The 11,647-nt window shown below is 42.1% G+C and overlaps 1 protein-coding gene across 1 annotated transcript in view; it reads left to right on the top strand.

Moving 5' to 3' along the window:
- Window positions 1-700: 700 nt before the first annotated feature.
- The window catches only part of NALF1 (NALCN channel auxiliary factor 1), a 489,013-nt gene continuing 478,066 nt past the window's right edge, over window positions 701-11,647 (top strand). Inside the window, 2 exon segments of the mRNA XM_050913191.1 lie at window positions 701-1,241; window positions 1,244-1,518. Coding sequence (XP_050769148.1) covers window positions 701-1,241; window positions 1,244-1,518 — 816 coding nt within the window.

Genomic DNA, 11,647 nt, shown 5'->3' with positions numbered 1-11,647 from the left:
CCTCCTCTTCCTCTTCCTCCTCCTCCTCTTCAGCATCCTCGGCAGCGCTCCGGGAGCCCTGCAGCAGCGTCTCTCCAGTTAGAGCGGAGGGGGGAGAGGAGAAAGAGGAGACGGAGACAGCGGTGCAGGCATCTGTGCCGCGGCTCGGGGCTGAGGAAGAGGAGCAGCGGCGGCGGCAGGGAGGAAGAGGAGGCGAGGAGCCCTCCCGGAGCCGTCCGTCGGCAGCGGGGGACGCGGCATGCAGCTGTCCGGGGGCAGCGGGCTTTTCTCAGGAGGGAGATGGGGAGCTGCGATCTGACCATGCCTGGGTGAGAGGGGGAAAGGACCAGCCGCGCAGCCCCGCCACCACCAACTATCACCACTACCACCACCATCTCCTCTCCCTCCTCCTCTCTCTGCGTTATTGCTCTTATCTTCTCCACGGCACTCCGCGTTGGATGGACTGGGGCTGCTTCGTGTGGTGAGACGAAGGCAGAGCCACCGGCGAAACCCAACAATATCTCAAAGGAAGAAAAAGAAGAAAGAAAGAAGAGGGAGAAAGAGAGAGAGGGGGAGAGTGGAAGAGGGAGCGAGCGAGCGAGCGAGAGAAGGGAAGGCAAGCAAGAAAATCCCCCCAATCTTTTAAGTCAATGCATATTGTGGTGACACTGGCAAAGGAGCCCTCACGGTGGAGTCGGCCAGGGCTGTGCGTTCCCAAAATATGACCAGGGGTGCTTGGATGTGCAGTCGGCAGTATGATGACGGCTTAAAAATCTGGTTCGCACCCCGGGAGAACGAGAAACCCTTCACGGATTCAGAGAGGGCTCAGAAATGGCGACTGTCCCTGGCATCGCTCTTGTTTTTCACAGTCCTGCTCTCTGATCACTTGTGGTTCTGCGCCGAGGCCAAATTCACGGGGACCGGAGAGAAGGAGCAGCCGCCGCCCGAGAAGCCGGAGCCCGCGGAGCCGGAGCTGCTGGCGGGCATGGGGGAGCCGGCGCCCCCCGCGCCCCGGCTCCTCGCCCCCCCCTCGCCCTCCCTCCCGCCCTCCCCCGGCAGCAGCGGCGGCGGCAGCCGCGGCAGCCGCACCAACGGCACCGAGCCCCGGCACGGCAAGGCTGCTTTCCTGGGGAACTCCACCGCCAGGCCCCTGGAGACGTGCCCCCCCCCGAGCTCCTCGTCCGGGCAGTGCTTCAGCGTGGGGGACGCGGAGGCGGTGTGCCGGCGGCGGGGGGGCCGGGGCGGCCGCGGGGCGCGGGGCAGAGCCCGGCGCCCGGCTGGGACCTGACGGATTTTTACCTTTCCTTTTGTAATTCCTACACACTTTGGGAGTTGTTCGCCGGGTTGTCCAATCCGGACACTTTGAACTGCAGTCTGGATGTGGTGCTGAGGGGGGGAGGCTCCTGCAGCCAGTGCGTCCAGGCTTACCAGCGCTACGACCAGCACGCTCAGGAGAAATACGAAGAGTTTGAGGTTATGCTCCAGAAATATTTACAGTCGGATGAGTACTCGGTGAAATCGTGTCCTGAGGATTGTAAGGTAGGAGCCCCTGCTGTGTTTCCTGTCCCTGGCTGGCGGGCTGGCGTGCCTCCCTCGTCTGTTGTGGCTGCCGTGGTCCTTGTTTTGGCTGCTTCGGTCTCTGCTCCTGGCGCCGGCGGCCGTGGTTTTTAGGGTGCAGTCGGAGCTGCGGGGGATGTCGGCGGGGAGCCCCCGTTAGCGCACTGCTAAAAGGGAGGCAGAGAGAGGGGAAAGCTTGGGGGGAAAAGAAAAAAAAAAAGAAAAAAGAAGTGATCCTCGGTGTTCTGGGAGTGCAGCGTTGGATTTCCCCCTCCTCATGAATATGCGATTGGCTCCGGCTCGGCTGCCGGCTTCCAGCGGGCTGGGATGCGGCTTGGCGGCAGGCAGCAACAGGGGCTGCATGCCAATGAGCGGGGCCCGGAACGGCAGCCGGGGCCGGGGCCGCCCGACGGCGCTGCCCCTGCCCGCGGGCCCTCCGGGGCGGGCCGGGGCCGGAGCCTGCAGGCCCGCGGCCAAGCCCACGAGAGGCGCGGCGGGGCCGGGGCTCGGCCGGGGCCGGGGCGGCGGGCGGCCGCGGTGCCCGGAGGACGGGCGTCTCGTCCCCCCGCGGCGGCCGGGGGCGCGCACCGGCGGCTCCGGGTGGGTTCCGTCGGGCGCTTGGCCCCGGGGAGCGGCGGGCAGCGGCGGCGGCGGCGGCGGTGCGCGGGGCGGCGGAGCGGGGAGGCTCTCAGCCGCCGCGGGAGCGGGGAGCGGGATCGTGTCTCCAGGCGCTCTGCCAAAATCTGTGGAGCTGGGAGAAGCTGGAGGACGAGGGTAGATGTCGACGGGCACCGCGGTGGCCCTTGGTTGGGAACTGATGGTGACAGCATTTCGATAAGCCGCGGCCGTTGTCTTTGGTGCCACTGGTGACCGTTCAGAGAGATCCAGAGGTTTTTTCTTTTCTTTTGTTAGAAGGCAGGGTCCCACTTTGGCTCTTTGTAGTTGTTGTCTTCTCTCTACTTTTGCACCAGATTAGTTGGCCTAGCTCTCAAGACAGGAAAGGGCAGAAAAAAGTGGTGTCCTTGGCGCCTGAAATAGCTAACTGCATGCTTTTTTCCCTGTTTTTGTTGAGAGCCGGGCCAGGTGAATGGTTTCTGCCCTGAACTGGATTATCTTGACTACTGTAGCACTACATTAACCAGTCTGAACCAAATCCTGCTTTGGCAGTGGAACACAACAGTGCATACAAATCACTGCTCTGAACAGAAGGCCTAGTGGTACCTCTGTGCTTTCTAAGTTCAGCAGGGCCTTCTGAAATCATTTCATAGTAACAGTCCATGCCTAAAGAATCCCATTCACCAATAAGTTAGTGTAATTTGCACATATCTTTGCCACAAAAATCAATCCACGGTCCCTCCAGAAGCTGAAATATCCTGTTATCTAATTGGATACAGTAGGAAAGTTACTGTATTTATTTTTTCATGTTAAACCTGACGAAAGTAAAGTAGTCTCATCAGTAATTTTGACTCCACTGTTTCTAGGTTACAAACTGTGTGTGTACACACTCATTGTATACGTGTCATGTACTCAGTTACTGATAACGTAAATGTATTTTATTTCCAGAGCGAATTGGATAAGTAAAAAGCTTATCAAATGTAAATAGATGTCTGCTGCTGTAAGGACATCTTTGCCATTTCAGTAACTCTTTAACTAGAAATTGACCTACTACTCTGTGCTGCCAAACTATCAACATCTACATGCTTAAAGTGAATTTTTTTATCACAGTTTAGTTTGACTGAACTTTACCACCAAGTGTGCAGTTGCTCTACAGTATGTCATGGTGTAAAAAGTGTTGAAAATGAACAGAACAGCAAATGTACACTGTATAACGATTTCCCCTTCAGAGACTGAATAAGGACAAATACTTGTCTAATGATGGGGAAAAAGTTGTTGACATTAAAATGGTTGCGTGAAACATACAAATGAACTAGACAAATGCAGTGCCAATGACCTACAGTTCTCCGGTTCCGAGTGCCAGACGGTATTGCTCTATGTTTTGAGAATTTGGCCAACCAGTCTGTGTTAAAAATGAAGGCTATTCCAGCAGGGGAGAGGAAACAAAAAAACCAAAACACCAAACCCAAGGGTGCAACTTAGTGTTTTCTTCCTCTTCCCGGGGGAGCTGGCGGGCGGCGCAGGTCGGTTGCGGGGGGCGGCGGGGCGAGCCGCCCGGCGCGGGGCTGGGCTGGGCTGAGCTGGGCTGGGCTTGGCTGGGCTGGGCTGGGCTGGGCTGGGCTTGGCTGGGCCGGACTGGGCGGCGGGCCGGCGGCCGCTGCCGGAGAGGTTGCTGTCCAGGGTGCTGCAAGGCAGCGCACGGCAGCCCGCGGCCACGCTGGGGGGAAGCCGCTCCCTTCCACCTGCGCCCTGGCTGGGTGCCTCTGGGTCCCCCTGGAGCCTTTTGAGTCATTCTGGTGGCTGAGAAAGCCAAGCGTTTCGCAGGTCCAGCGGTCTGATAGCCGTGTGTATTGGTGTGCTTGTACGTGCTCTACCCTGAAGTGTGTACAGGTGAAACTAGAAACTCGTCATGAATACTCTTGTGACTATTGCCATATTTTGCTGGACTTTCTGGTGTTTTATACATATTTCATTTATAAAACTCAATCAGGAAATAGCTTTTTTTTGTGTAAGTAAATTTTAATTTTTTGAACACTGGACATCTAGATAATTCTTAGCTTAAGAATCAGAATAGAAAATAACTTGACATCTAACTATGTGTTTTAGGTACACACCATTTGGTTGGTTTATGTGGTGAGCTGCTTTTTCTTTCCTTTTAAACAAAATGCTAGAAATACTGACTTTACTCAATAATCAGGTATGTAAACACTGGCTTAATACAACGAAAGTCTCATTAAATAATCTATTTCTATTTAAGACATCTTTAATATTCTGGGAGGGGTGCTTCATTCACAGAAAAAGAGCTTTGCATCCAGTTGACCAATTATAGCTGATGATAAAATCAACAAAATTTACACTGAATCACAGTCAACCTAAAATTTGCTATCGGGTATTACTTCCCCCTTCCCCAACTCTCCCCACCACCATTCCCCACCCTTGACATGGTCAGTTCTCACAGTAAAGAGTGAAAATCATGGGGGTTTCTCAGTCCAGCAAGTTGTGCCTTTCCAGAAAGTACTATTTTTTATAACAAATAGTACTTATCAAAATACTTCTTATTGAGTTGCATTGGGATTTTTGAAAATTTTGTAGAAGATGCTGAGAATTTTGAGTTTTAGAACATTTAGAAAATCACTGTTTACTTTTGATAGTATCAATGAACATGCGCATGCATTTTATATTGTTAGGATATCCGTAGGCTTTGTATGTTGTTTAGAAGTTCGGGATATCAGTGTTGTCTCACTATAAATCCACCTTCAACTTATTTCTTAAAAAATATCCTTGAAGTCTGATGTCTTTATATATTGTTTTCATGTCTTGGTAGTCACATATCGGTAATGACTAAACAATAAATATAAGAGAAATATTTGAATGTATTACATATTCAACAAGGTGACATAATAAATTGCTGTAGCTTTATTGAATCACTAAAGTAGCAGAGTGACTGAAAATCTGGATCTACATTTCTGTTTTTCTGTTTTAAATTTAATTTAATTTTTTTTAACGTTTATGAAATTTTGCTTTTGCACATTATAAAGTCATGGTTATATTTGCAGAGATTGTTCTTGGCAATATCTATAATTTCTTGGTTTTCAGAATACCATTTTTATATGCAGTGTGACACAGTACTGTATTCAGACAATTAACGGAGGACTGTATTGGCTTGACGTTGGAAGACACAGTTCGTCATAATGACTTGTCAGCTTTCTATCAGGGGAAATACTCAAGTTCTTATTCTTAAGACAGCAGGCAATCGCTCTGTGGAATAAAAGAAAATTCTGGCTACTTCTGATTAAGAACTGGGTCAAATAACTAAGTAGGACATATAAATGTAAAGGGTTTTAATTTTTTTTTTGAGAGATAGAACTTATGTCTTTGTGAAAAGTATCAGAGGGCAGGGCTTTCTTGGCAAATGTATTTATTAATGTTTGAACAAAATGTCAGTTATAATTTTTTGACACAGGTTTCTTTAACCCAGTGAAAGTTGAGAGTGTTTAAAATGTGGCCTTCCTTAATGCTAGTTAAAATATTGAAATGTGTAATACAGGTAAGTGCATTATAATTAAAATAACATTAAAATAATTCAGTTTTCCTCCTAGAATGTCAAAGGAGAAAAATAAAAATATACCAACTCTTTTTATATCAACGTTGCTAAAAAGCAAACTTTAGCTGACATCTTAGGTGCCCAACATGTACATGCAGACTTTTTTTTTCCCCCTCAGGAATTAAATATCATTTAATAACTTCTGATTTGAGGTTTATGATATTGGTATCAGAAATACGTAAGAAAATAGCTGAATTATAATACTACTTAGTTGAAAAACATGCATACCAATAAAGGGTTTCATCATTAAACATAGATGGTATAGTTGATAGGAATATAGAGCTGGTGCTTCTGTTACTAGATAATTTTTTTTTTGGATCAAAGAACTGTGTTCAAGTACTTTTATTTGAGTAAGAGGATGATTGAAAGTTATTTAAAACAATTAAAATCACATTTGTTCTCATTTATCTGGAAATATCAAAGCTTATACGAATCATGACTTTTCCAAGAACTTTTTCCTAAACAGCATATGTAGTCTAATTAGATTTTGATTTAAACTCTCAGTTAAGCTGGCAGAAAAGAGCAGATGAGAAATACGAAACCAAAAGCTCAAGTGATAAAAGAACCCTTCTGTTACAAAAGGTCACATAGACCAGCATCTGCCGCAAAGTTAGACATTTCAATTGCACATCTTAATCACACAGTATTTATATTATATGCAAGAGTGATACCTAAGCTAATCAGAAGAAAATCTTACAAATTAAACCTTCAGAAATCTGCACTGATGGTCAGTGTCTAATACAAATGGGAAACAATAAACATTAATTACTGAACTGATGTCTTTTCAGAATGTGTTGAAATTTAAATATTTATTTTAAAGCTCTTTTCAAAATGAATAATATGCTGTATTAAAACAGCCATGATACTTAAATATATACATTTTTAAAAGTTTTGTTTAAAATGCTGTGAAACTAATGTGACTGAATAAATTGATGTTTGCACATGCTATTTGTTCAGTTGATTTAAAAAAAAAAGTAGAAGTTGAATTATTTTTCAAAACTAATTTCAGATAAATATGTGGATGAATTTAATATAACTATTCTTGTAATAGTGCACTGGTATATTAATATAAGGAACAACACTGACTATATACTAACGGACTTTGTATTTTGGCCTAAAATCCTGATTGAGCAATCTGCTTCAGTCTCCTGTTTTGAGCTAGATGAATGGCACGGCACTCAGTGAAGACTATGCACATGCTTGTAGTCATTCAATTACTTAAATGCTTTGTTGGATCAGGATCAGAGCTCTTCACTCCTGATAGAGCAAATTTCCCAGGGTGTTCTTTCCAGAAGTGAGTTCACCCCACCTAACTTTTTAAAAGTCTGCATCTAGTTGATCATCTAGATATTCATCCCATTCATAGTGTTGATGGGTACTTCATTCCTGATTTAGGAAAAAAAGAACTACAGATGACTAGCATGGAGTAGTTGAAGTGGATTCCACCCTAGTTCAGCAGCCACCATTTAACACTTCATGGTATTAGCGTCACATGGCTAGGGACCTCATGGCTCTGCCCTCAATTTTACTTTGTTCACTGGTTCTCTTTGCATCAAGCAGTACACTTCAAATGCACCTTGCAGACAATGCAGGAGTCTTGCTTCTTCATTTCATGTTCTTCTAGGAAAAGTAATCAAAATGCAAATTATAGTTCTATCACTTATCCTGCCTAAAAATCATTTAGTCTATACTTAGTGATTTATCACTTCAGTCTTGCACTAAGATCCCTAATGTATTTAGATCTGTGAATTGCCTAAAAGTGAAAAAGTAACTTAGAAGCTGAATTCTTAAATACTACTTTTTGATAAGTATCACTCGTAACACCCCAGAAGATAGAAAAATTAGATAATTTGTCTGACCAAAAAAAAAAAAAAAGTACATATCCCGTATGGACATCCACGTCAAATATAGAAGTTCAGACTCTCTTTGTAGTGAATGGAGATACATAAGTAATTCTAGAGTCCAAGTCTGTTCACGATAAAGTGGACATCTAAAATAGGTCAGATGGATTATGCCCTAAAAGTACCTATTTTCTGTTTGTTTTCTCTAAAGAGCACATACGGTCATTTTATCTCAGATACAAACACCTCCACTGTTGACCTCTAAAGTCATATTAGATGAATCCTAACAAAGTGAGTTTGATATAAAAAATAAGTTTAGATGAAATTGTGTTCATATGCAAAATTTAACTGCGAGAAAGTTTGTAAAATCCTGCTACTTGTGCTGTCCTACACCAACCTAGTGAAATCACAAGCCTCTTTCGCTTCTCTGATAACTGTATTCTGTCACTGAAGAATGTGTGAGCTATGCAGTCTGCTTCTTAGGGGTGAGAATAGGAAAGAGCCTTGTATGACAACTATATTTTTATCACTTTTTTGAGAGAGAGGAGGCTGAGAGCTTCTACTTGGCCTTACTACCATTACCTTTCCAGTTGTTATTTCTACTGAGAAACCATACCATAACAATTGTAGGTCATGTTCTTAATAGCAATTTTTGCAGATAAATCTGCTACAGATTATTTCTCTTATTATGCCTTCTCTCTTTACAAAGAAGGTGGGGTTTTTTGGGTGGAGGTGTCTATGTGTGTGAGAATTCCTATACATTACACTGGGTTTCATTTTCTTCCCTTAGACCAAATCAGAGGGAACTCCCAAGCCTACCCAATCTCTCTCACTCAAGAGGCACATATTCTTAGACATGTATGCCACTTTACTAAAATAACCATACTGTACTTTTCTATGTACTTTTCACTGTACTTTTGTCAGAACTGTAGAGCAAACATTCGCTAAGTGAGAGCGTGTGATAGTTTGATTTACTTTACAGCATCAATCAGTTAGATGAATACAAATTTAGTGAGGCACTAGAGACATATTCTGGCTTGTAGAGAGATTTTATTAATTTGAAGATACATTAAAAAAATAAAGACCAGATTTATTTTTGGATTTGTGATCTGACCTTGTTTGCAAGCAGGGCAGATATACAAAAGATGTAGATTGCTCCTTTAGACCACGCACATTGAAGAGCTATATCCAACGAGCTCCCAGTCCATAATGACAAAGCGAACAGGGCACGATGTAAGCAGCTTTGAAGTGAAGTTGATCAACACTTGATATTCTCCCACCCTTCATCTCATCTCTTTCATCCAAACTGATGGACATGTCTCGAAAGCTGTGTTTGAAATAACATTGTCCTCAAGCCTTTATGGAAGAACCTGGTAGGACCCTTTGAAACACAGGTCGAATGCAACCAAAGTGTTGGGACAAATAGTGATCATAAATGTTGAACTGTCCTGGAGATCCTGATGGGAATGTTCACCTTTCATATAGATTGATGTTGACAGATCATTCAGAGATTTCATCATTGGAAGACAACTTGCTGATTAAAAACAACAGCAAAGATTATCTGAACTGAAGTTACCAACAAACAATATGTTTGGGTCTAGGTTTTTAGAAATTCTGCAGCAGTTTGGAAGTCATTGTGGATGTTTTAAATTATTTCAATGAAATTAGGGGGAAACTGTACCTGAGAGATTACAAATAAAAAAAAGTCCAAATGTTCACTTTTGGGATATGACAGTGGCATTTTTATGTTGGTTTTTTTTTTTTTAATGTTACAATTTAGGCAAGTTCCTTAGTCAAGCCATTATATTTTCAAATTTATCCATTATAAAATTTGTAAAAGAAAACAAAAATTATATTATTTTTCTATTTTAGAATGTGCAATATATTGTAGTTTTCAGGAGATACTTTCCAGGCAGAAAATATGATATCTAGAATGCTTTTAAAATGCATTTTTAATTCTTGTTGGTCCTCTGCATGTTAGATTAGATGTTGCCTTCAATTTGCCTGAACGCTTATGTAAATGGTATATTGGGCCTGTGAACACACTTCGTCTCTGTAAAACATCATAATGAAGTATCTTTATTACATTTTTAAGATATTAGCAATCCAGAACCAGAGGACATTCTTTATTACAGGGAAGGGGAAAAGATGGGTTGTCTGTGATATTTAGAAAAATAGTTTTTCTCATTTTATTCATTATTTTAGGAGAGTAAGAGAGTTTCCAGAATTTGTTGATTGATGATTTGCTGATCATTGCTCTACATTGGTTAGCTTGCTCTCCATATTTGAGGGGTTCTTCTCAGAAACACTCACAGGTTCTTCTCAGAAAAACTAATTTTGTATGAGATGTATTAATTTAGATAAATACTTGGATTTAAAGATCTGTTAAGGAAGAATTTGAGCAATCCTTAAATGCTTTAAAATCTATATTAAAAGTTAATTACGTGTCTTGCAGATTTCTGTGTGTAGTAATAGACAACTAAATATAAGACCATAAATATAAAAATTTATTCATGTATACATATTCTTCATGAGGAACAGTATACCAGACAGAAAATCTTTTGCTGGTGTGGAAAGTTTATTCTTAACTCATATTAGTTGATTTATTATGCTCATGACTCAAGAAAAAAAAATATTTTTTTATTAGTGTAACTTCATCATTTAGAGGGGTATCTTTATTGCTGTTAGAGGTAAAGTTACGTTTTCGAAGGCACTGAAATGATCTCTGCTGAGACAAATTTTTGTATTTGTATACACGCACACTGGATTAAAAAACAGACATTCTCTAAAATAAAGTCGAGCTTGTAGAACAACAAAAAATAATAAATAAACAATAAAATTATTTTTTAGGCTATTTTTGTTGTGGAATAAATAATACAAGTATATATTTTTAAAAAATGCACTTAGAAAAATTACATGCAAATTTCCCATGAGTACTCTTAATATTGCCTTCACATATGATATTTGTTGAAACTGGATTTCTGTATAGAAGAGCTTTAGGATAATAAGGACATTTTATTTATTCACAGTTGCAAGTAAAAATGCTTGTGTATTCAAAGACTTATAACTGACTTTTAAAAGAAGATCACTTCGTGGTGAAATCTGGTATAGCACATCTCACTTTAAAAGTAAATTCTTTTTAAAATATGAGAAAACTATATCTTTAAGTTTCAATGTATAATATCAAAATGATAAAAATAAAATTACATAGGTCAGTCATAATATTTTTTATTAAAAAGAGCTACAAATAATCCGAAATCTATGCTTTGGTAAAGACTAAAACCTGTGGAATTTTTCAAGAGAAGTATTACCATAATATCTATTTAGAATACTGATCGTTAGTAAATCCCTTAGGCCAGTTTCTGGTGGTTTCCCAGTGGGATGTGTCTGTACTGATTCCAGCCATGTTAAAGTCAGGCAAATAGTGTAATCAGTGGAGAAAGATCCATGTCGTCAGAGCCTAATTCATTGACCTTTTTATTATTAAGTATTCCAAATGCATCTATTTTGGAATACTGCAAATTTTATACCCCTGTAAGTTAAAAAACATCCTTTCATGTTCTTCCTTTCACACTATGTTCAAGCTGTTAATAACGTGGTACAGTGCTTTAAAGTGAGACTGGGCAGTTTAGATAAGAAAAAAGTTTTTTTACAGAAGGGAACAAGTATGGGAAGCGCCCAGCATCCTGCGCAGAGGGATGCCCCTGCACGTGCTGCCAGGAACACGGAGGCTCTGCCCCTTCGGCTATACAGCTGGAGCAGGGCCAGGGCTGAGGATATATGGGGATTGGATTCCACTGGCTTGAGGTTCTGCACTTAAAAAAAGGAAGCAAACCAAAAACATAGCCAAGGTCCCGTGGGATGGCTTTTAAAATTCTTCATGCATTCAAAGATGAGAGATGTTCCTTTCCAGTCCCATGCTGCTGTGGAGTTAAAAGTCTTCCTGTAAATATTTCTACACAGAACCTGACAGAACTTGGGCCGGTATTATGAAGATGTAGGAGTTTCTGAAAAAGGCGCATTTGAAATATTGGCCAAATTATCTTAAAAG

Source organism: Gymnogyps californianus, chromosome 1 (assembly GCF_018139145.2).
Source record: "Gymnogyps californianus isolate 813 chromosome 1, ASM1813914v2, whole genome shotgun sequence".
In the NCBI taxonomy this organism is placed as follows: Eukaryota; Metazoa; Chordata; class Aves; order Accipitriformes; family Cathartidae; genus Gymnogyps; species Gymnogyps californianus.
The sequence above is the reverse complement of the archived record's forward strand: the minus strand, read 5'-3'. Positions and strand labels throughout refer to the sequence as shown.